This window comes from Passer domesticus, chromosome 1 (assembly GCF_036417665.1).
Source record: "Passer domesticus isolate bPasDom1 chromosome 1, bPasDom1.hap1, whole genome shotgun sequence".
In the NCBI taxonomy this organism is placed as follows: Eukaryota; Metazoa; Chordata; class Aves; order Passeriformes; family Passeridae; genus Passer; species Passer domesticus.
The window spans coordinates 153,645,404-153,671,430 of NC_087474.1; the positions used below are offsets into that span (position 1 = coordinate 153,645,404).

At 37.1% G+C, this 26,027-nt stretch overlaps 1 protein-coding gene across 10 annotated transcripts in view; it reads left to right on the forward strand.

The window, feature by feature from the left end:
- PHF20L1 (PHD finger protein 20 like 1) overlaps window positions 1-26,027 on the forward strand; it is a 57,296-nt gene that overhangs the window by 22,118 nt on the left and 9,151 nt on the right. For 5 of the 10 annotated variants that reach the window (XM_064397618.1, XM_064397635.1, XM_064397596.1 and 2 more), the window contains 12 exons: window positions 3,269-3,521; window positions 5,521-5,706; window positions 5,911-6,117; window positions 13,172-13,390; window positions 13,587-13,643; window positions 14,875-14,979; window positions 19,051-19,215; window positions 19,604-19,785; window positions 21,665-21,764; window positions 22,910-22,996; window positions 23,908-24,103; window positions 24,511-24,880. In XM_064397618.1, coding sequence (XP_064253688.1) covers window positions 3,269-3,521; window positions 5,521-5,706; window positions 5,911-6,117; window positions 13,172-13,390; window positions 13,587-13,643; window positions 14,875-14,979; window positions 19,051-19,215; window positions 19,604-19,785; window positions 21,665-21,764; window positions 22,910-22,996; window positions 23,908-24,103; window positions 24,511-24,880 — 2,127 coding nt within the window. The remainder of the gene's footprint in view (window positions 1-3,268; window positions 3,522-5,520; window positions 5,707-5,910; window positions 6,118-13,171; window positions 13,391-13,586; window positions 13,644-14,874; window positions 14,980-19,050; window positions 19,216-19,603; window positions 19,786-21,664; window positions 21,765-22,909; window positions 22,997-23,907; window positions 24,104-24,510; window positions 24,881-26,027) is intronic. The other 5 variants (XM_064397667.1, XM_064397645.1, XM_064397659.1 and 2 more) reach the window with 3 other exon arrangements.

The following is a 26,027-nucleotide window of genomic DNA, read 5'->3' on the forward strand; positions in this document are numbered from 1 at the left end:
TGTGTATTTTAATAAATACAAAAAAGAAACTTTTAAATAATGTTAAGGGTCTGATTTTTAAACCTGCATATTGGCAGGATCTGGAGGCTGCCATTTTGTCTTTGGCTTATTGTGCTGTGTTCAGGCATTGCTTGACTCCGAGTTGTGCATTATCTTGCATTTTAAAAGGGCTGAATGCCTGAGCATGGTAAAGCAAGCTAAGGATGAACAGTGGTCTTGATTCAGGACATCTTTGTTTTCCAATTATTTAAATCAGAGCCTTAATGTATCTTTAATACAGCTTTTTTGTATGCATTTTCATTCTTTAACAGCAGCATTTGAACGAAGTAGCCTTGCTGCCTGCAATTCTTTAACAAGCACTTGTGTTCTTTAGCCCCGGCACACTCTATGATCAGTCCCTACCCCAGACCTGATTTGATATTTTGGTTGTACTGGTTCTTTAGAGCTGATATATAATTGCATTGCTCTGGTTTTTCCATTGATGCTGCATTGGATGAGAGTCAATGGAACCTGATTTTCTGTTTTTGATGCTGTCACTGTCAGGGCTGGTGGAACCACTGCGGTGCCGATGCATTGACCGATATTTTGCATAAAGGTTTACAGTGTACTGACATGACATTCCATTTCTCAAATTTTTGCATATTAAAGATGCTATGATTTTCTTGCTACTGTGTGTGATATTTTCAATGTGCAAAAAACTGTGAAATGGCTTACAGCATGTTGTTTTTGGGAGAATCATTACAATGTAAATCTTGCCATGCAGAATCCCATTACGGTGAATGGGACTTTGTGGTTTACATAGACTGTGTATGCAACAGTATAAACTGCAGTGCATATTTACTATAACCTTTTTGTTATTTCTCAGACTTAGTAACTCGGCTGTTCCTGTTTTATTGATCAGATATAAAAAACAAGATGTCTCTGTCATTGTTTACATGCTAATGGTCTGAAAAACCTCATTTTTTGGAAATAACAGTTAAGCTCTTTTAAAGAGGCATCTAAAATCCCAAATAGTCCTATTCTTTTGTGTATAGCTAAAACCAGAAACCTCACAAACATTTAAACGATTGACTGTGGGGAGGAAATTTTTTGAGCTTAAAGCTCTTTTCACTGAGTTCCTGTGCAAAGTGAAATTAAAATGGCCGAGTTATAAACCTCCCCAAAAGGTTTTCCGATAGTGAAGCTGACATTCCTCAGAGGCTTTGTCTGCTACTGCTATAAAATTGAATGGATAAAGTATCTGGTAGGTTTTTTTAATAATGTAATGCAAAATATGGTAGAAATATTCAGGCCAATAGCCGAAAACTGACTCTGTTGATGCAAATTTTTGTTTATATTTATACATTTTTAGTTTACAGTTGTCTTAAACCCAAAACCTCAGATGATTAGTTGCAGATACAGTAGTTTATTTAATTGTATTAGGGTATGTCATGTTATATTTCCTTTTGACCAAGACCTGAGTAGATGGATAACATTAATTCATTAAGGTTTTTAATGTTAATTTGTCCTGTTAAGAGGTTAAGCACCTTATCAAAATCTTAATTTAAGTTTTTTAATCTTGTTTAAATAACTTTGTAATTTGAAAGTAATGGATGCTGTAGTATGTCTTTCACATCTGTGAAGATGAACAATAAAATTGTTTATTTACAAGTTACGACTCTAATTAATTTCTGATACTACCTCTCATAACCAGCATAGGTATACTCTACAGTTCATGGAATATTTTATTTAAATGAATAAAATGCACTTAGTATGTGTGTAATGGAGTTATGCAAGGTAGAACTGATGTCTGCTGCATGGGATATTTTGCACCGGATCTTTACAGGATACTCCCAGTGAGCCGTTCATGTAGAATTCAGGGGCACCCTTTTACAGATGTAGAATGTGCACTTGTGGGGTTTTGTTTTGTGTTTTTTTTTCGTTTTCCTCCATTGGAACATGGGAAGTTCTAGTGGAAAATAAAACTGCAATTTATATCAAAACTCAATAATACCCTTAACTCACAAGAGAGGTGATGTTTCTAGTTTGGATAAAGTGGTGCACATGTTCTGGAAATACCTTTCTGCTTTGTTAGTTATGGTTTTATTAGATGTTACTATGCTGTGTGATGTAACTGGGATGAGAAGGGAGACAGGCCTAAGAAATTATATTCAGATATTGCCTTATTAGGCAAGTTGTAACACATGCACAGTTTTGGTAATGTAGGAAGAATTTCCAGTGAAAAATTTCAAGTGCTAATGTCTGTCAATGCATGCTAATGGTCTAAAAATAGTACTGTTTGTGTTAAGAAGGATGAAAATTGAGGAATTTGGAAAGATGTGTTATATGTTGACTTCTTTTCCTTCAAAAACTGTTTTAACTCTTCATCTGCCAGTTTTCCCCTGACAGTTAGCAGTCTGTTTAACCCTGTGGTGCTAGAAGTTGTGATTTCTTTATGTTTGCACAAATCTATAATGTGGTGAAATCCAGACTCCCAGCACTGAAAGGGGTTGTGCGAGAGTGTGCTCAGTATTGGAAACTTCTCATTGTTTCAGACATTCCTTAAAGGAGCATTATCAACTTTTTCAGTTTCTCAAAGATACAAATTCCCTGTTAGATATAGTTTTCCTGAGGAACTGCCCTTTTTTTTTCTTATTTTTTCTTTTTTTCTTTTTTTTTTGACCTCTGGAAGGGGAACTGACTGTGTGGGGAAAATCTTGGCAACCTTCTTTAGAACTGCAATCCTTCTGAGGAAGGATTGTTTGCTCTTAGCAGTGCCAGAGTTCAAGGACAATTCTCCCAGTCATGATTCAGCAGCAGGCACCCTGTGAGGAGCAGGGAGGAGGACTTGAGGATCCTTCTGGGTCCCTTCCAGCATGAGATGTTCTGTGATGGTACATCAGTGTCTGTGGTCTGGCTGGGAAGAGATGCTCTCCAGGTTCTGCTCGGAGACTGCACTGACAATGAAGATGAAGGAGAAAACTAAAAATACTTTATTAAATTTTTAAATTGGGATTAGAGGGAAAATATTTTATGTTCAGGTTTTTCATAGGTATTTCAAATAGTACGAATTGAGTATTCTGAATACTGAAAAAAATTGGTAGTGCTCCTTTAAAAAAAAGCAAAATTTAATATGGTGCATTTTAAATAGTTTTTATTTGTACTTAAAATAATGTTGCTTTATTATGTGTTTGAGTACTAAAATTGCTTTTAAAAAGATCAAAATAGAATACAAGAACTACAACGAAGAAACTGAAATAAAAGTATCAATTTTTTATTATTTATTCAGGAGATTTCACCTAAACCACAAAGTCAGAAAAAAAATGAAGCTGATATTAGCAGTTCTGCCAGCATTCAGAAACCTGCACTGTTATCCTCAACTTTGTCTTCAGGAAAGGCTCGCAGCAAGAAATGCAAACAAGAATCTGGAGATTCTTCCGGGTGTATAAAGCCCCCTAAATCACCACTTTCCCCAGAATTAATACAAGTCGAGGATTTGACGCTGGTCTCTCAGCTTCCTTCTTCTGTGATAAATAAAACTAGTGAGCACAGACATTTTAAAAAAAATACCGTAACTACTAAGAGATATACAGAAATTTTCTTTGGTTGTAAATGGCTATTGCTTTTAAAAGTGAATCTGCTTTAAATAAAATGTCCAAGTGGGAGAATTAGGGGTAGCTCACTATTTTAAAAGTCAAGTCACATAATACTCTACCATAAATAATACATTTAAATAATATCTTGATATTTATAGAGTCATGGCTTTTAAGGGTTGGCTTTCCCTCTAGCTTAAATCTCCACACTAGCATTAACAGCGATACAGGAAAAATCAAACCTCCCTTCTGAAAAGGGCCTGATTCATTAAAAAGAAAAGACATACACTTTGGTGTGGACCTTTCCTTCTCTGAAACTTCACCTTCAGCAGGCTGATGTTCTGTACCTGTTGGCTGTGCCATTCGTCACCTTATGTGATATTTCCTCCAAACACGATGTGAAAGAGAATTCAAGATCTGTGGTGGAGAAATATTAAAAATTGTGTTTCCTTGTCCCAGAAAAATCCCATGGGTGTTCAGCTTCTTAATGTGTAACTGATTTGCCAAGCACAAAAATACAGTTTATTAGAAGAATAGGGAAAGCTTTATGCTGCATGCTTGAATATGCTATTTTTTGTGAATATTAAGGTATTCCTATGATTTTTTTTTTGAGATCACATTAGGTTTTTAGTGTTGCTTAGTGCCAGATTCTTTGCCTAAAGAATATTACATGAGGTTAACATAAATGCAGGTTTCAGTTAAGTCAAAAGCTACATTTTTTTTCATTTTAGTATAGTGATTGAGGATGGAAGACTCAACCTGCATCATGTGTTCCCCTCAACCTTGATTTTGTATTTTCACTTATGAGACAAGTTTCTTTTTAATCTTTGCTCATAGACAACGTTAAATGAGTGGGAGAGGGAGGAGTGCAAATTCAGCCTTCTTTATTCAGGACACATTGGTAAAAATTGTATTTTGTCCCCACAAAATGTTAGCAGTCATCTATATTGTAATATGCCTTCCATCCCCACCCCTAGAGCAATGGTAAGTAGCTTTCCTGAAGCATGCTTTTATTTTGGATTAAGTTGGACTTCTCTGTAGCAATTTTTTTAAAAAAACCAGATAATTTGAAACTTGGTTACTTAGTAGCTTAGGTCTTGTTAGTGTTGTTTTTAATCTTTGGCTTCCAACTTTTTTCTACCTCTAGTGGAAAGTTAGTTTTGCTGTGTCCTAATTTTTAAATCTGTATACCTGTCTCTAAAAACTGCTTACACAAAGGAGAGAGCAGTGATTTACAGTAATAGTAATTTAAATGTTTCTCTAACACAAAATTTTGCGGAACTGGGTAATACTGAAGAGAGGTAGGGGAATGTGGGTTTTTTGTTTTTAATGAATCAGGCCTATATTAACCTATATCAGTCCTCCTCTCCCATTTGTTTGGGCTTTTTTAAGTATAAAGTTCTGCAGCCTTCTTACTGTGCCATGCATTGGCAGCGTGTGTTTGAATTTCAGTTGGGGTATTGATATCAGGTTATCAGAAGGCAGGAGGTGGGATATAAAATTAAACACTGTTTTCAGTTATTTTTTTTAAGTTGTATGTTAACATTATCCATGACTTTTTAGATCTTTTAACTGTGATCAATTGTTCTGTTTATTGTTAAATCCTATTGCCCCCCTTCCATTATAAATAACCTGCTGCCTGGGTTTTATGGGGAGGGTTGCTTACTGTAAATACACTGCTTGCCTAAAACAATCACTTTTACCAGTGGGGAAGTGTAGGTGTCCTAGTAATTTATAATAACCAAAAACCAGAATCGTGTCTTGAGCAAAAGTCTTTCTTTGCTCCTCGTAGTCACAGTTCTGTAATTACTTTTACCAGTTTGGCTGTGATTACCAGCTTTGCAAATAAGAGCTATTAAAAGAACTCCCCCATCTTTAGATCTCAAATGCTGCGGTAAGATGATGGTGTATCTCTCTGCTTCATGAACATTGAAAGATCTCTTTTTAGGTCCATCACAGCCAGTGAATTCCCCTAGATCCTACAAACATAGCCAACGGAGAAGAAGATCACAGCGTTTAGCCACTTGCTCCTTGCCTGATGATTCTCTAGAAAAAGTTTCTTCTCCCTCTTCAGTTACTGATGGAAAAGTGTTCTCCATCAGTGGTCAAAACCAACAGTCATCAAAATTGGAGGGTAATGTATCTTAATCTAATAAAGAACTGCCCAAGAGAAATTGAATCATAAAAGTTAGACCTTTCATAGTTTTCAACTAATGGGAAATTTTGAAGTGCTGTAGCTAAAGCTGTTTGCTGTTCCTATGTTATGTAACGCTGCAATCCAGACTTGGTTGTTGGACCCATGTGTCTTTTTTAATATGACATTTTTTCTTTTATGTAGTACCTGATGTTGCTCATGTGTCACTTGAGAAGCGTGGACCATGTCTCCCTCTTGATTTAAGCCGTAGTTCGGAAGTTACAGCGCCATTATCTGCAGAATCCACTTTCCATAATGAGTATTCCAGTAAAGGCAAGGAAGATATTCAGATGATTACATATCTTTCTTCCAAAGCAGTAACTGATGGAAGAGTAGCTACAACAGCTTCAGGTAAAGAGATTCAGTATACAACCAGAGAGATTTATACTTATAGGGTTAAAATGTCTGTGTATTTAATCCCACAGAAAGAAGGGATGCTTTTTATTTTCGTTTCTGCCCACTCAAAAACCTGCCTCTCTTCTGGACTCCACTCATCTGCATATTCTTTGTCTTCACTGGCTTAGGGCTGCTTTGGCACTTGTAACGTAATTTAATGAGAATGTGAGAGTGTGGAATGTAGTAAGCAGTATTTCAAAAATATTTTTGCTGTTGCTAAAAGTTGTAAAAATAATTAACAAAGTGAAGTTTTTACTAACATACTAATTTGTGGCTTCAGCTTTAAAACAGTAGTGTTCTCAAAGACAGTCAGTATTCCTCTGCTTTGCGTCTCTGCGGTGGAAATTCTGTCCTTCACTTGCTGCAAAATGTTACTTAAAAATATTTCTGAAAAATCCTCAAAAACTTTTACATAGACTTGGTTAGCCTCAGCACAGAGCCCAGTGCTGCAGCTCTGGCCTGCCTCTCCTTTTGTAAGAGTTTACTGACTACTGTGGTTTACATGGAGCACTTGGATGGAGGTAACTGAGAGATCTGGGGAAGGATTTACACAGTGGGAGCAGCAGACCATAAGAGTGGGATGTTTTCATCCAGTGTATGCTAGGTGTTTATAGATTTCTTTATAAGGCTAGGTGTTTATAGAATTTTTATATGTTGATATTATACCATTTTTAACTGGCTTCTGAGAAAGAATTCTTTTAAAGCCTTTTTCTGTTTTGTTTTATGAGAAAATTGTTCAGAAAAGTAGGAAGAGTGGAAAAAATCAAATTCTTATATTATGCTCAGAAAGTTTTTGATAAATGTCATTGATAGTAAGGGAGGACAGCATAACCTTAAAAGATAGAGTTATGACAGTTAAATTGTATCTTGGTCTATTAATCTATGAATCTCTTAAACTGATTTGTCAAAATAAGGGCTGTGTGTATCTCTAGTGAGCCACCACTTAAGCTTTTTAAAATATTAAAATGCTGCTTAATTACTTGAGTGAAACCATGTCAGTCTTCATTTGCCCTTGATACATGGCATAGCAGCAGAATTACAGTTTCCTGGGAAAATTACTTCTATAAAAGTCCTTTTTATGTCATGTCTATTGCCACTAAGAGAAGTGCTTTTGGGAGTTTTGTATTTGCCCACTCATTGAACAAGATCATAAAAGAAATCAACAGCTTCCAACAGCCATCTGTTTCCTGTTTGGTAAAACTCATTTCAGTTACTAGAATTTTATCTTCTGGTTTTTCTGATGTATTTTCTAGCTCATTGTATGTGTAGTTGGTAATGCTGGAAGTTGCCTGCTCCTGTCATAGGCCTGGCTCAGGGCAGATTGATCTGGTTCTAAACCCAGCACTCAGGAGTGCACTTTGGACACTCTTGTTGAGCTGGGTCTCAGTCTTGGCAACAGGTGAAGCAATAAAAGAAAGAATAAGTTTCATTTAGAGCTACCTTTATTTAATGACTCAGAATTATGTGACATGTCCACACAATTTGTGTCAGGGAAAAATTCCATGATCAGCTTGTCTGTTGTTACTACTTGAGTCCATAGTGGGAAGCCAGAAGTGCTTGCAACCTCTACCAGACCATAGAGTTTATACTGTATACAAAGTTTAATGAGCCCTTTTTCATATCTATATAATTTTAAGAGTTATAAGCTCTAAAGGAACTGATTTGCCAGCTACATTTTTTGTCTTACGGGTTTTTGCCTTCCAGGCTCGTGTTTTGTTCCTAATTTTCATGTATTACAGTTTCCATCATGCAATAAATGGAACTGTGTCTTGAGATTTCATGCTGACTTTCTGTCAAAATGTTAGAAGTTTTCAGTAGGTTGCAGCAGGTAGCCCAACAGCTTCTTGAGTATCAGCTTTGTGGCCAGAAAGACTAAACTAAGCAGTTTGATATCTTTAATTCACAGATTTCATTGCAGGTTTTGGAGCTATCTGCCTCTGTCAGTGGTAGCACCAGGACTCTATAAGTAAAATTCATATGTGTTTGGGGTTCGTCCCAGTCTTTTAACTCTGGTAAAACATGTTTATCCTCATAATCTTAGAAGAAAAAGAAAAATGTAAATTTAAAGTTGAGGTTTGAAACATCTGGAATTAGTCTACACTATTGAATAAATTTGTTGTATTCTCTGCTTTAGAAGGCATCATTTTGCCTTTGAAACAGCACAGGTTCTCAAGTCACATTCCTGAAGCACACATAATTACACCAAATTTTTGCATGCTTCAGGAAAATAAATGGGATCCACTCTATTTATCAGTACTTTCTTCATTATCTGTTTAAACACTAGCAAGCAAATAGATACAGGAGAGGTGCCCAAAGCTTTCCTTTCTCATTCCTTTCAATTCTTGAAATGATTGAGAAAAGTTAATTTTCATTATGCAGAAACATCAACCTAAGTGCAGTTTAATACACTGCATTGTTTAAATGTATGGATTGTGATCCTCTCCATTACAAATTGAGAATGCTGGTGTAAAATCCAAACTATTCTGTAATTGTGTTTTCTTGCTCTGAAAAAACTATTATAAATCTGCATCTGTTTATGGTATTTCTGCTGCTAAGATTTTATTAACACAGTCTAGACACATTTGGAGTTCTAGATTTTGACATGACTACATTCTGTTAAGTGCACTTCAGTTAGACCTGCTGTCTTTGTAATAATTAATGTAGACAATTTGATTTGTTAAAGAGATACCTCACAATGGTATTTAGCCTGCAACAGCCTGGTCTGATCCCTAATCCTTCTGTAAAGAACTGAGCTGGTTTAAGCCCAGAGATTTGTGATGTTGCACATTGTGACTTCTGATGGAGGCTATTAGTTGAGTCAATTGAAAAAAATAATTTGGTGTTGTTAAAAATTATGCATTTTAGTGACTTTATTCAGAAGGTACTAACGTGGTGTTTTCAGAGGAGGGGGACTAGATGCACTGAAGTGCCAGTGCATAAATGACAGCTCATAGTATTAGCACATAGATTTCAAAATGAACACCTTAACATTTTCTAGAGGCAAAACAAAAGCTCTGTGGTAATTCCTTCAATCCAATGTCTCCATGGAAGTACTGTGCCCTTGGGTAGACACCTGTGCACTATCCATTAGTTATTGAACAGAGGTAGTGCTTTACTCAACTATTGTGAGGTCGTACTTGTGATCACCTGGTACTGCACACACATAACTAAAAATCTTTGCTTTCTTTTGCCAAATTGCTTAAAATGCAAATAGCTGGCATTCGATCACTTTAGCATTTCAAAGATTTTAAATCCACAGTCAATCAGAATACTTGCAATGCACGGTAGTTTTGCCACTCCGACCTGAAGTTCAGGTCTTTCTCTAGTTTTGCTTCTCTTTAAATTTGTGATCTTTTCTCTTGGCTGCTGTAACCCTGCACCATTTATGTTACCTTAACTATTAAATATTGAGCAAACATAATTTCAGCAAGCTATCTGGGTTTTGAAGTAAAGGGAAAATATTGTTATATTGTTACACTTCCTAATCTAACAATATAATATTTGTAATGCTGATATAACAATATTATCACTAGCTGCTATTTTCTATTTTAACACCAATAGATGATTTTGCTGGTAGGGTAACATTACGTTAACTATATGGGAGAAATTTGAATTTAAGACTAAAAGAAAAAAAACCAAACCATTGTGTACTTTTATATAATTCCTTGGTAACAGTTTACTGCAGCAGGAACAAGAAACAGCTGATGTACAAAATTTTCAGAAAATGAGATTGGTCGCTTTTTAAAAACTCTTGCCAGTGTTTCTGGTTGACCTTGCTTTTAAGAGGGATAAACTATTGTTCATCTTGTTACTTTATCATGTTACTTTGTGGCTGTTTGTTTTGCTTCAACCATCTTTTAACAGTCAAATTTGAATAAATAAATAACTCCCAAATAACTCCCTAATTTGAATGCCTGCCATTCTCATCTCTCCCTGAAGTTCCCAGTTTGGGCTGGTCATGAGGCAAGCAAGAACTGTTTTATCAGCTTATTCTTCCTAAAGACATAATTTTGGGCAGGGTTCCAGTGTTAGTCTATGATATGCAATTTAAAATCTGTTTAGATATGAAATTGATCCTATGCACTGGAAATTCAAAGCACTAAATTAGACATGACCAGCATGATTTATATTTCTATTGCAATATGATTTAAGTTTATTAATGTAGATAATTGTATTTATGATATTATTTTAAACATGGAAAGCCATGAAATAGAATATCAGTCAACAAAATAAATTGCTTCAGATTGCCACAATTCATTTGAGCTTGAGGAATTGCAATAAGCAATACCACTGCAAGCCCGGTTGTGCTGTTGTACGTGTGGCACAACGTCCTGTCCTGTGCCTGTATTTGCATGAGGGGGCTTGTGTCACTTCTCTCTTCTGTAACAGGAGAAGTAGAACTGGAAGCATGTTATAAACTGGACTGGAAATGCTGTGGTTTGCATTTCTTTTTAATCTGCAATTAGTCTTCTAGTGATAAAATTGATTCTGGAATGGTGACAAAATCAGTAGTTTACCAAGTCTAATCTCTGGTTGTCTTTCTCTGTGCCGAATGTTAACTGCAGACCTCCCACTCACTGTGTGGGAGGTGGCTGGCTAGACTCCTTAACAGGAATAAAATTGCAATTAAAAGTAGCAGTTTAAAAAAAAAAAGTATTTCCATAAAGGAACTAATATTTCCTGGTTGTATTTGTTACTTGCCCTTCTGACTGACCACGTTGTCCAAGTTTGTGGTTATGTGTAAGGCATAGTGATTGCACAGTTGAAAAGCAGAGTTTGCAAGCTTTGGCACTTTATGCAGGATTTGAGAATTTAAGATTCTTTATCTAAAATGATTTTCAATGAAGAAAAGTAAAAGCCAAGAATAACATTGCAATGTATACAGGCATAATAGCAGTTTCTATTTTCAAGTTACTATAGAAAGGCAGTTTGTGGAGTTCTGACAGCAAGATGGGTATTTGCTTGACTGGAGAGATTTCTGCCCAATATGAGTGTTCCCTCAAGCAATTACTAATCACTTTGTCAGATGTGCTTGTGTTGAAAATTATTGAGATACCAAAATTTGTTGTGTTGTGACTGTTGGTATTAAATCATATTTGGATGTCAGGTCAGGATTTCTTCTCAATAATAAAATTTAAATACAAATTGATCTAACATTGAGATTCTTTGGATGGAGTGTTCTCACATCTTTTCATCAAAATGCCAGTGACCTAAATGAATTACGTGCATTTGGGTGCTCCTTTTGAGCTCTTTTTAGAAATGAGACAAGACGTTGATAGCATGATGATGTGGGAAAGTGTCACATTTTTCTTTTACTAATGTGCTAAAATATACTTATTGCTCTACAGATGGCAGAGCAGTTCAGTCCTGTAACAGAGACAAATGGTAATTAGGAAACCTAAGAAAGGAATAATTTGGATAGAGTTTTGTGTCAATGATAAGTATTCCAGCAAGCTAAATGCACTTGAAATACAGACATAGGCAAGAGCCTGAATCAGTCTTAAAAGGATTATGCTCTTAGGTGGGATGGTTGATTTGAGGCAGTGGAAAGGGTCAGGGAGCCCCAGGTGTGGCTGTGCAGCTCGTGCTGTGTGGCAGGAGCCAGCACACAGAGCTGAGCAGCTGCTGCTGCCGGGGTTGCACAGCACAGAGCACAGAGCTGCCCTGCAGCTGGGGACACCTGACACTAAAGGTGCTGTGAGAGGTGATGCACCACTTTCCATTGTTCTTGCTGGCCCTTCAGCTTTCCAACTAGTGGCATTGTGGTTGTGTTCCTAGGAGGGCTCAGCAGTGGGAGCAGGTGTTGTGTGTTCTGTCCCAGTACAATTGGGTTGGTCTGTCCCTGTTGGGCAGGCTTGATTTGTTCTTGCCTTTTCCCCAGAATCTTTTTATGACTGATGAATTTACTAAATTATCTTAATGCAACTTATTTAATGCGTTCCACATCAGCTCCATATTTTGTCTTGTTGAATATCTTGGCCAATAGCAGATATTTTTTAGGATTCTTTTTTTACTTGCTTATGATTTTGTTGGGCTCTTCTGTTGAGAGACACCGAAGGTAATTGGTGCCTCCAAGTTTTTACAGCTGGCACAGAAAAACCTGAGCCCTTTGTGACTTCACAGAGCTGCATTTTTGTACAATACATCCTTGGCATGGTCCTAAAATGGGCCAAGGATCTGATGAAAAGTAGACTTTCCTAATTACGATTTGATGAATCTTGAAGCTCTAACAATATTGATGGACACAGTAATAGAGAGTTTTGGATTACTTCAATAATGTTCTTTATAAATAACTTTTATTCTAGTTGGATTACTTAAAAATTATTATAAATATTAGCAGTGAAAATTGTAATTTCAGTTTTGCTTTGTTTACAGTTTGTTACTAACTTGCATCAGATAAAGAGCTAAAACAACAACTAAATATTTCACTGAATAAACTTTTCTAAATAGTGCAGGATAAGAATTGTCAGTATATGATGCTGAATTCTGACAGGTCATGGTACTTTTGCATCTTATTTAAATGTGGATTAATGAGAGAAAGTGAATTATGTAAATATTATTAAAATCAATGAAAAATTCAATGAGCAGAAATGTTTTATATGTAGGACTACAAATATTGTACCAGAGCTTAATTTCTCTGTTAATATAATGGAGCATTAACTTAAATGATACTGACAGTGTCAGCACCTTTAACTGTTACTCTTCTCATGTGTTCCTATTACAGTGAAAAAAAAAAAAGGAAACAAAAAGTCTTAATAGTGTAATAGCAAAAGTATATTTTAACCAGTACAGGTAGTTTAAAAGTGAATGCAAATTCCAGAATATAATTAGAAACCTTCTGTAGCATCTGTTGTCTTGTATGTAAGACCAAGATAGGCATTCATATGCAGTAATGATCTGTTAAATGTGATGATGGTATGAGCAATATTGACATTTCAGTGATCTGACCCAGCCCTGGCTGGCTGCAATCCTTGTGGAACGCCGAGTAAATCCATCTTCTTGTTTTCAGCACCCTCGTCCCATGTACATGCCTTACATCTGGAAATGCCTTTAACCAATAGTCTCAAGTTACCCAAAGGGAATAGTAAAAAAAAGAGGTCTTCCACATCAGTGAGCTCTGAAGGGACAGAGATACAGTGCTCTGTGCCCATAAAGGAGAAATGTTTTGAGAGTCTGAAGGAGAAAATATTAAAGAACGTGATTGAGAAGGACAAGCATTCAGAAGTTGGTAAACTACAATACTTTTTGTTTCCAGTGCTTTAGACAATAAAAATAATTGTAAAATGGCATTAAAAATAATTGTTTTGTTTGTATGTTTCTTAATATGGTGTGCCGTTAGGATTTTTTACAGTCTAATGACTTTTACAAGAAATTAGGTCATCAGCCAGACATTGGCCTTATGTGATACATTCTTCAATTTGCAGGTGCAGCTAGAATGGAAAGAAAAGGAAAACTGGAAGAGAAAAGTTCTTCAGCATATGGTATGTAGAGAGCAATATTATTTTTATAAAAAAAAAAAAAGAAAAATTCTCTAACACTTCCTGTCTCTGAAGATATTTCCTGGGCCCAACTGCAGTTTTTCTTTGTTAAGGTCCTAAAAAGAGTTTTTATGCATATGACAGGTTTGTAACAGTAGAATAATTTTTAAGATAAAATGTAAGTGCTCCATAGCAAGGCGTTTCCTAAAGTATCTATGAAAGGCACACTGCCTCTGGTTTTTCATTTGATTGGGGTTTTTCTTAGTAGAATGAGTACTGCTAGCTACTTTATTGTGCTGTCAGATTTGAGATGAGAAGAGCAAACAAGGGTTATTAGCAAAATATTTGGCAATTCATGAAATAAAATACAGATTAAGAGGACTCTCTTTTTATTTTGTGTTCAAAATAAAATAAGTTACTAGTGACTGGCAAGAATTGAGAAATGATTCTACTTTGTTTTTCCAGGAGGTAGAAGCTTTGTCTCTGTGTTCCCCAAGAAGATAAGACTGCTCCAGTTTATGTATAGGAAACAATCCTGGCTTTGAGGCTTATGTTTTCTAACAAGTTAATTTCCTTGTTACTTTCCTCACTGCTGATAACTTAAGAAGTTATTGTGGAGTGAAAATGTGGGATGTATTATGTCTAGAGAGAATTAACAGGATCAAAAAAATCTTTCAAAGACAAAGTGCTTGTCCTCATGTGTATACCAACAGTGGTTAAAAGTGAACTGCAGCATAAAAATTGTGTCAAATTTGAGTCAGAATCAGTTTTCTGTGAGGATGCTGCTCTATAGTGCAGAGTGCTGACAGCAACACTCTGATAGTGAAATTTCCTTCAAATGTCTTTCTGTAGGCCTAATATGTGTTAGTGGGACAATGTAACCCTTATAATTGGGAATTTTGCCCTTATGAAAGCTACTTCTCTTGCCCAAATGTTTTTGTTATAAACTGTAAGTAAAATAGAAGTTATAAGCTATTTATGTGATGTTACATATTTTGTGTACTTTGCTGTATTTTTTCTGCCTTGATATCTTACTTGGAAATACTTAAATGATAAAATATTATTTGTCAAATGAGATTTCTTTGAACTCTTATAGCAGCAATTAATAAGACGTGTGTCCAAGAGATCAAGTAAATTAACTGAATCATTTTGATCTGACTACACAACTAGAGCACTTGATTTTGAATGCCTTGTTTCAGCTAAGCTGCTTTAAATTGTTTAATGTTCATTTCAGGTAAAAGGAAAGAAAAAGAAAAGGAGAAAAAGGAAAAGAAGGAAAAAGATCATAAACCAAAACAGAAAAAGAAGAAGAAAAAAAAGAAGAAATCAAAACAGCATGGTAAGTTCAATTTAGATTTTTTTTAAAGTAAGTAAAACCTCCCAGTGTATCTCTATCATTAGATAGTAAAACTTGTTTGTAAACAATATGAATGTAAAATTTTGGACATGTCCAAGTGTAATTTTTAGTATTAAATATGAAAAGCACACTTGGGACTTCCTTTTTTCTTGCATTTAGAGCCTGTCTCTCTCTATGTGATAGGCACACATATTTCACAAATTATTTTTGTTCTTTAAAAAAGATAAGCTTGTTGTTTTCATCTCTTTAAATTCTTCATTTGAAGCTCTGTATACATGTCATACCTATTTTCCTTGGACAGTAAAATCAGTCTAGTGTCTAGTTTGTTGCTACATTTCAGTGCTTTGCTGTATGCAGTGTACCCCCTCTTTAACAGTTAACCCTTCACAATTGAGGTTGGTGTCTCTGTTATAACAGCCTTGTTTGCTGCCTTGACAAATGGGGATTGTATTTTGTGGATTATGTGTTTCTCTGTCCAGAATTTGTGCTATAACATGAAAATGCTTCCAGATCATGCCGTGCTTTAGTGTGAATTGCAGTATTGTAGGTTTTGTTTGCTTTATCATCCTTATAGTGGAGTAATATAATTTTAAGCTATAAACTTCAATTGCTTATTCTACTTAAAATCGTTGGGAACTTCTTACTTGCACTGAGAAGGAATCTATGTATTTTCAAGAAGATACTGATAAATGCTAGGTATGTGTCCAGTATTGTTCTTTGGTTTTATCTTCTTGTGGTCATAAGGTGGTCTGTTGTGGGCTGGGGTTTTCTCTTTCTTTTTCTCATCTTTTTATTCCTTTGGTCTTTTTGCCAGCTTGTCTTGAAACTTAGAAGCTTGGCAGAGGTACCATGAGTAAGTTCCAGTTTCTAGGTGCTTTATCCTGTGTTTGTAAATATGAGAAGAAAATATGCCCAATGTCTCAACAAATAGAAATCTTAAATCCAGATGCAAAAAGCAATTTGGGTAAAACTTGAACATTTTATTCTTTGGAAATTCATCTTGTGAAAATCTGGGTTTAACAGTCCAAACATATTCAATTTGGACCTCTTTTAACTGGAGAAAAAATTTGAAATACTCCGGTAGATTCTGACTCCAGTGTCTGACCCTGAAAAAGCCCATCTGTCAAAAGAAACAGGACTCTCTGCAGGACTAGGTCACTCTACTCCAGGTGTGGACAAAAGTGTAAAGGTGTGAAACTTTCTCCTTTTGTTTCAAATGAAGAAGAGGGAGCAGGTACATTGTGTGCCCCAGGTACGTTTTGAACAAGGCTTTAAGACAAAACAAAAACCCCAGCAGAGACTGGTTTTGTGCTCTGAGTGTGTGCATGACTTATGATTGCAGAAAGCCCACGTGTAGCAGAAAGTAGCAATGCCTGTCATTTTTGCTGCTCTGTTGCAGTGAGGTTGAAAGCCATGCAGCATGAAGTAATTAACTCAGCTGCTCCTTGAGCTGACTACAGTGAATGCACTTGGGAAATGCTGGAGATGCTGTGCTTTGGACAGAGGCAGTAAAGAGGAAGGTGCCTTCATGGAAGGTGATCTAGGAGAGAAGGATGTTATGGAACCCATAGCAGGAAAACTGTAGGATAGGTGGGAGCGGGAATGCTTCCTACAGAAGGATGGAAGTGCAGTAATCTGATTACTTGCTTATATTTGAAGTACTAATTTAGTAGTAATTAGCTACTCCTAATTACTGATTGAAGGCATGGGCATGCTCAGCTGGTTCCACAGGAAGGACACGATGATCAGAGGGGTGGAAAACTTCCCCTGTGAGAAGAGGCTGAGAGCCTGTTCAGGCTCTCCTACAAAAGAGAATGCTGGGGAAAGACCTTGTAGCAGACTTCTAATACTTACAGGAGACCTACAGAGAGGACTGGGAGGGACTCCTGAACAGGGAATGTAATGGTAGGGCAAGGGGTAGCAGTTTTAAACTGAAAGAGGGTAGATCTAGATTAGTTTAGATTAGATATTCAGAAGAAATTCTTTTCTGTGGGGGTGATGAGCCACTGGAATGGGTTACCCAGAGAAGTCGTGGATGTCCCATCCTGGGAATTGTTGAAAGCCAGGTTGAATGGGCCTCTGAAAAACCTGGCCTCTACTGGAAGGTGGAGGGGAACAGAATGGTCTTTAAGGTCCCTTCCAGCCCTAACTGTTCAATGATTTGCAATTACATGATTTTCCTAGGACAGTCTCTCCAGTTGTTGTGATAAGGGACAGCCAAATATGTTTGTAATGTGTTTCTTGAGAGTGCTGCAAATAGTTTGTTAGAGGAAAGGAATACAATCAAGATAAATGTCAGTACCACTGTGTGACCAGAAGGCAGAAGCATGTGATGTTGTCTGTGCTTGTGTGTATGCTGTGACAGCCTCATCCTGCTCCTCTCTCTGGCTGAGCAGAAGATAATGCAGAGATGTGTAAGTACAGTGGGAATTTCTGCAGCATGTGGGCTCAGACACTGTCTGCCCAGTAGCCCCTCTGGATCCCAGTGTTTCCAATTTCTGTGCCTGCAGACATGAGCTCCGCTGCAGTACAGACAGTCTCATTTCCATGTGCATTCCCACACACTCCTGGTGTTGGCCAGGACTCCCTGGGTCCCCAGAGCCCCCCAGCTCTCCTGCTTAGAGCCACTTCCACCTAGAGCTGGCCCTTGCAGACCCACTGACCCCTTGCTCCCAGGCCATTTCACCTGCTCATCAGCTGGTCCAACTTGACCCATGCAAGCAGTCAGACACTTAGTCTGGCTGCAGGTGCTGTAGCATGAGCTCACAGGCCTCTGTGACCAGAGATCCCTGGCATGGGGTGGCACTGTTGTCACTGCAGTCTCTCTGAGTGCTGGCACCCCAGACACGTGGACGCTTTGACATGCAGGGCTGCTCATTTGCTGGCACACAGACAATGTGCTTGAACCCTGAATGGAGAGCCCTTACCCAGGTGAGAGATGGAAATGAGGTTTAATAAAAATGACAGAATAGTTGAGGTTAGAAGAGACCTCTGAAGGTGCAGTGGTCCAACCCCCTTGTCCTGGTTGCCCAGGATTATATCCAGACAACTTTTCAATGGCTCCAAGGAGGGAAACTTACAACCTGTGCCAGCACAGACTAGATGCAGGGCATGGCCAGGCAAGTGTACTGACCACAAAACTTTATGCATATGGGGCTTTTTTCGTCCTGTTATTCCAGTGTTCTGCCCATAATTGTTCTTCCCCAAATCACTTCAGTCCATCCATTTTCCCCACCTTTATTTTCTTCCCTAAACATTTCATAAGGTCATTAACAAACCCAGAATTATTTTCCCCCACATCCCATAGTGTCCTCCACTGGCAGCCCCCTGGGCTGCAGCTGCCCTTAGTCCAGAAGATGATCCAGAGAGCTGCTGTGGGTAACACATCCTGATGGGTTTCATGCAATGGAGGTGATGGCACTGCTGGGAAGGTCTGAGAGGAGCCTGGCCAAGGGGTGTTTGTTGTTTGCCTGCTCATCCTCCTCCTTTGGGCCTGTGTATGTGTACTCTTCTGGGATGCTCCCTAGCCCATCCCAGGACCTGTTAGCCCGTTGGTGTCTTCTGACATGGGCCACCCAAAGACAATTTTCTTTGGGCTCCCTGTGCTCCTCTGCAGGGGTTCAGACAAGCTTTTATCACTTAAACTGGAAGGGTTATCTGTGGTTGCTTCTAGGTAGCAATGCTGGTAGTGCTGTAAGCAGACTTAAGTCAAGAGAGTCACTAGCAGCATCTCGAAGGATAGCAGATGGTGCAGGATGAATTGCGGAAAAAAGAAGACTGCATAATACTCTAAGGAGAATTACCCCTCTGTACAGAGAGATGGTGATGCTTATCTATCAAACTTGATTATGTTTCTTACTGGAAAATTTTTAATAAAATGTTACAAAGAGCTTTTGGCATTTCTTATTTACAGTTTCATCATTCTGATACCTCAGCATTGATAGTCTTCGCTTGTCAACATAATGCTGCAGTAAAATATATACACTTTTTTTTTTTTACATTTGTTATAAATTTTACTTTTTAAGAGTGACTTCTTTTCTTTCAACATTTCAGATTACTCGGATTATGAAGACAGTTCTGTTGAATTCCTGGACAGGTGCTCCTCTCCCTTAACGCGGTCCTCGGGCAGCTCCCTGACGTTGCGCAGTATGTTCTCAGAGAAGAACACTTCATACCAGTACCCAAGAGCTATTCTGTCTGTTGACCTTAGTGGAGAAAGTAGGTTGAATGAACACCAGATTTCAGTTTGTAGGTTTAATTTGTTAAGAAAGAGAATTTTAAAGGAAATAATTTGGTTTATGTTTGGGATTGTAGCTATAAATATGATGACTGATTTATCTTTCATCTATTTAAATCAAAATGCTTACACTCCTCAAGCTGTTCTGCATTGTACTTGCTTTGGTTAAGTGTTGCTACTCTGCATCTGAGGCGAGCACGTTAAAGGCACTTTGCAGAATTCATCTTGAAATCTCATATATCAGCAGTGTGTTTGAGAGTGATTTTTTTTTGCTAGTGCAGATTAAGATTTTTACCTGTCAAAGCTCCCTGTATTTCTTTAAATTGTCATGTCTCTCCACACAGTTTCACATGTATTTATTTCTATTAGACCTTTCAGATGTGGAGTTCTTGGATGATTCTTCCACAGAGAGTTTGTTACTTAGTGGTGATGAATACAATCAGGATTTTGATTCAACCAACTTTGAAGAGTCTCAGGATGAAGATGATGCTCTCAATGAAATTGTTAGATGCATTTGTGAACTTGATGAAGAAAATGGCTTTATGATTCAGGTAAAGAAGTTTGGTGTGTGGAGTTACATTTTCCATGTGAATGTTTTGCTTGTGAAGCTGCTCTTTTGATGTGTCACAGACTGGAATTATGTAGAGAGCTGTACATAAGTGAATAAGAGCAAAATATTTCTTTGTTCTGCACTTGGTTTGGCTCTGTTCAGTGGATGCAGAACTGTTTCTGTAGGAGGGGTTTCTCTAGCAATTTGATACATAGGGCAAATTGCTGGGTAACCTTCTTTATAGCCAGCTGATAAAATTGGAATAAAGTATCCTTGGCCACTCACAAACCATTCTGCTTCTGTTCCCCAAACCACCCTGATTTTACAAGCTCTCCTGGCTTGGCCCTTGTGCTTTGCAGTACCACTTGTAGAAACCTCTCTGCTCACTGTAAATGTCCCTCCTCTGTGTGCAGACACTAAATACTGTCAGTACTGTGATGTGTGTTTCATCTTTAGAACAGCACTTCTCACGCTGGGTATGACTACCAGGTTTTAGAAGCTGCTGAGAATTTACATCTTAACTTGGTATAGATAAAAGGGAAGAAGAGTGTACCATGTCTGCACAGCATTCAGGTGTGGATAGATTGCACCTACTGCTGCTTATTACTTTGTACTCCAATGAGAAGAGTATTTCCCATCTATGAGTAATTTCAAGTATTTTTTCTCAAGCTATTTATAATGCAGTGATTAAATCAGATGCAAAAAGCAGTAAGGAAGAACTCAGTTGTCAACAACTTTAAAAAGGCCGTGACCTGCTGTGTTTTTTACCCCCTTTCAGAATCAGGTTTGTATTCAACTACTACTGTGGTACAGTTCCAGTTGATAGTATGGAGCTCTTTAGTTGAGATTTAAAGGAAAAAGTAGGGCTGTCATATGTTAGTGGACTTACTGTTCTGGAACTGACAGAGCCCTGGAAATGAAGGGCACACAGGCTGTCTCGGGGAGCAGACTAAAAGGCTGTGCTGTGTTGGAGGAACTGAGTAGTTCAGCTGTGGTAACAATGTGGAAAAATGGACTGGTGTAACAATCTCCTGAGACAGGAGGGGACAGGGTAGCTGTAGGGACGGGAGGAAAGGTGACTTCCGTGTTTTGAACAGGTTGATGCTCAAAGGCATGTCAAAGCAAAGAGGAGAGATTTTCAGCAGTGAGCCAGCAGATATTTAAAATACTGGCAAGTGCAGAGTTGGGAAAGGGAAGTACCTTTATAAGAGGCAGTTCCCTGCGTGTTTTTGAAGTCCAATGGCAGCCTGATTTTTCCTCTTCATGCTTGTTTCACTGAGAGCAACCAGTTTGCTGTTTTTAGGCTCTCATGTCTTACCACTTCTATTTTGCTCTCCTATTCTCTTGTTACTCCTCTTTCATTTTCTCTTAATTTTCTTTTTCTTTTAGATTTTCCATTGGTGCGATATTAAAAGCACATCTTTCTAGCGCACTGGAGAGATGCTTTGTAAATATAAATAATTAAACTGAAGAGTTTTCTACTTTTCACTGTTATGCTGTAATGTATTACATTATCTTTCTACTTTACTATAATATTATACTCCTGTCTTATGTTTCACTACTAAATATGTAGGTGCTAAAATACTGAATGTTGTAATAAAATACTATTTCATATTACATCTTCAGTTGCTTTTTTTTTCCTCCAGTCTGGAGTTTGTGGTTGAGGTAACTTTCAGATCTAGAGCTCTTTTTTTTAGCTTGATGTCTTTGTCTACCCAAACACAAATTGCCCAACTAAAATAATCTTGCTCAAACCAGCTATTTAAATTAAAGTTCTGTTCTCTGCATTTTGATGACTCAAGAAGTAGCTCCTGGGTTTTTGCATCTACTTATCTCAGTTTTAGTTTTTGCTTTTGTTGTTGTTTTTTTTCTGACATCAGTGTGAAGAATGCTTGTGTTGGCAGCACAGTGTATGCATGGGACTGTTGGAGGACAGCATTCCAGAGCAATACATCTGTTACATCTGCAGAGATCCACCAGGTATGGATAAACCACCTTTATCTGCAGCCCTGCTTGGGATTTTTGAGCAAAGATGTTATGAATTTGCTTAAATTGTTCAAGCTTTGTCTGTTTTATGTTATGTGTGATGCTTCTTTGGGGCAAGTGATTCTAAGTTTGGCTCTGAGCAGAAACTTACTTTTATGTTAGTAACATTATGGTCAGCTATGCTAAATCTTACCCATGAACTCAGTTACCATTGTTTTACTTGTTGAAACTTAATTCCTCCCAAACCTTAGCACTTTTTTATGTCAGTGTAGTTTAGAAAGCCTTTCTAAAGAAATCATTTTTGTTCAGGGATCTGTTTTGCCAATACTTGGAATCACATTTGTTCATTTAAATATTTTCCTAGAGGAAAAGGACTCAGTACCACAGTACACTCAAACATACTGTGAATGGCATTTACTAGTAATTGCAATTTTAAAATGTTTACATTTGTCCGGAACTGTGTAAAAGTGTGGAACTGAATATTTAAAATACAGAAAAATCTATTCCATCTTGTAGTAAACAATAGTGCACACAGCATATGTTGAACTTCAGATAGTTAGGTCAAATTCGTAAGAACTATGAAAACTATTTACTTTCAAAGTGAATACATTTGATTTGGAAGATGTTGATTTAAAAATTATTCTGTGATAAACCCATTTTTCTTAACTGTTATTTGGAGAAAAACTAAAAATTTGGATGTAAGTTTTTTTATTTTCTTCTGACAATTGATAAAAATGCACGTACTTGTCATCTGGTGAAATATCCAGCACTCCAGCTGTTTCAAAAGGGCAATGAGACTGCAACCTCAAATTTACTGTCATTCTAAATTTGAGAAGTGAAGTATGAAAATTGTTTGCAGAGATTTTATTAGCTATTTTTCAGATGAAATATTAGGAAAGTAGAGCTGGTTCGATATGTCCCGGTGTGAATCAAAACTGGTGGTAGAGAGTCTTGTCTGATAGTTCTGTGTGGTGTCTCCTGAGCAGCTCAGCTTTTTCTTACTAAACCCAGCTAATTTGTCTTGTGCTCTTTCCCTGCACTGTGTTAGGTACTTGTTTTCCCCTGCAATGCAGAGTCTGTGTCCCTAATTTTTATCTTCTCTCCCTTCCTAACCATTACTTCTTTTCTTTCTATGTCAGGAGAAAAAAGTCATTCTCAATGTCAGTATTTTAAAGTGTATTGGGATAATGGGCAAAAAGGAGATAGACAGGGTATTCTCCTGAAAGGTATGAAGGGCTTCCATCAACCCATTCTTTGTTCTGTCTATGATGCTAGTATGATTTGAAATCGAGTGTAAGATACTGTCAGTCTGTCTGGGTGCCTTGTTGTAAACAATAACATTGCGATAATTAGCATTATGCATTTCTAGTTTTGGGTGGGTATTTTGGTTTTGTTTAATTTTATGGGTTTATTTTTATTATTTGTTTGGGTTTTTTAGTAGTTATTTAGCTACTGTAGAAGCCTTAGCTAAATACTCATTCCTGCCTGTTGGGTTAAGGCATAGCAGGGGAGAGCTGAGAGCCCACATACATCAATACCCTCATTACAAGTCTGGTGAAAGGCACCTCAAAGGGGAGTATAAGAGCTCTGCTGTCAGATAACTTTGAAATATCTGCTTTTCCTCAAGCCTTTTCTTGGCTTCTAATAAATAGATATTGACTTCGGTATTGAAGCAAAACATTTGTCTTTTAGAAACAAACTGGGTGTTTTGGATATGTCCATATAAAATTCACTCTAATATTTCTCTTGGTAACTTAGGCTTTCCTTAAAAAAAAAAGGAAGTTGAACTACTTAGATAAATAAAATATCAATAATTTTTTTGGTGATTTTTATTTTGATAACAGCATAGATGTTAATATCATATAGTTTGATTGTAAAGGTGATTAGATTTTAATTTCAAATGCCATTTAGAGGGGTCTTGAGGTTTCAGGCTGATTTTCTTTCTCATAAGTTTTGACTTTCTTCTTAATCCACAAAAACTAAATTAATATATATTGATAGCAAAATCCTGAGTCATCCTTTCATGGATGTTAGGAGATATTTAGGCAAGTACAACACATAAATATAGCACTCTAGTTGTAAACATAATTCTGCTGTAGCTTTAGATGTCCTTCAATTTCTTTATTGCTTACCCCAGGACAGAGGTGGAGTGCCAAATATCTCTATGACAAAGACTGGCTAAACAATGGACACATGTGTGGATTATCATTCTTGAAAGAGAACTACTCTCATCTTAATGCCAAAAAGATCGTGTCAACCCATCACCTACTGGCAGATGTGTATGGGGTAACTGAAATACTGCATGGACTGCAGCTGAAGATTGGGATACTGAAGTAGGTATCATTCCAGGGTTTGATTTCCTGCTGTATTTATTCAGGTAGCAAAGACTACTATTATTCCATTTGCATTTTTCTCTCACATTGAAATTCTTTCTTCTATAATATTTTAAATAATTCATGTGCAAGATGTGCAGTATCCTCAGCTTCAGCAGGAGCTAGGTGTTCAGCACCCAAGCAGATCTGGTCTGTTGGGATTATTGGTGATTTTTTTTTTGGTCAATTTTGTGTTAAAGGGACATTGTAGATTTATTTTAAATTGATGAGTGACCTAGGAATATTTCATTTTTGATGATGGTGCTTTTCAGTAGTTAATATCCAGGAGAATTGGATGCTTAATAGTTCAGTCCTCTAAGTGCACTAAGCTCTCTATAACTTGCTTTTTTTCCTCCTGTTCATTGCAGAAATAAGCATCACCCAGACCTTCATCTCTGGGCTTATTCAGGGATGAGAAAAGAACAAGAACAAAGAACTGTTGGGGTAGAGAAAAAGTTAGTGACTTTGCAGGATGCTGTTAATCCAGCTGAAAGGACATGTCATAGTCAAAACCATAAAGAGCCACCCAGTATACCCCAGAAGATGGAAGAAACATACATCACAAGTGAGCACAGTTACCAAAAACCACAGAATTTTTGTCATGATTACAAAGCAGTCACTGACCCTATGAGCTCAGATGATGAAGACACAAGTAGCTTTGAGGAAGATCAGGAATATCACACAGAGAATAAAAACTGTTTACAATATTCTTTTAAAGATGGTGGCATGAATGAGCAGGTAAGTATCATTCTTCATCTGGGAAATTTTATTTGGAAAAATATGTTCAGTCTGATAAAACTGAAGCACATACAGGTATTTAAAAATCTTCATTGCTGTAATTCAACATATTTATCAAACAAGTCTGCAGAAATCACTGGAAGCAAACTTGGATCACTGAAATTGTTCCAGGTGAAGTATGTTCATTTCAGCTGGTATATGAAATAGAAGGTATGGTTTAAGGTATTGCCTATGCTAAAAAATCATTCTCAATCCAATGTTTTGAGAGAAAGGAAACTCCATTCTTAAAATGCAGGGTCTTGGAACAGAATTTACATGGTTTTTACAAGGTGAGGAAAATGGGACAAGTTTCCCTTTTTCTCACAGTTTGGTTATCTACACGTGTTAGGGGGTTTTGGTTGTTGTTTTTTAAACCAAGGCTTTTTTTAATAGTGTTTATTATTTTACTGTATTCTTCTTTTAATAGCAGTGCTGCCTGGAATACTATCCACATGTAATGATTTACTGACCAACTAATTTCACCTCATGTGCAACTGCTTTTCAGTCTTCTATATTGCATATTTCTTCTAGTGAAACATTTTTAGTCAGGATTATATTTTGCTGTTTAAACATCTTTCTCATTTTTACATTAATGGTTTGAATCCATTATTTGATGGAAAAGGTCTGAAACTTGTTAATCTGGTTTTAGTGAACAGTTCTCAGAGCAAAAACCAAAGAGAACCAAACCTTTCTGTTTTTTTTACAATACCAGCTGTATGAGGATAAATCATCCAACTCATCCCCCTTTGAAAGTACAGTTTGTGGTGTGGAAGAAATGAGTATGATGCATCTTTTTTCTCTTGAATTTTAGTTCTAAATGTGGCATGTAAGCTCTATAGTCTGAATGGGGAATTTTAGGCTCAGTCTAATTAAAAATACCTGTTTCTGTGCTAAATTTGCTACATCACACAGCTATTTTCAGGTTTATAGGAAGGAGACATGCAGCAGTGTCAAATACTTTTACCTTCCAACAGTAGCTTAAATCATCATTGTAAACAGTATAAATAGTATAAAGGTATTTAGAATTAAAGGAAAATGTACATAAGCAGTTAAAACTAATATTTCCTTCAGAGATTAAAGCATATATCTAAAAACCTAGGTGCTCTCT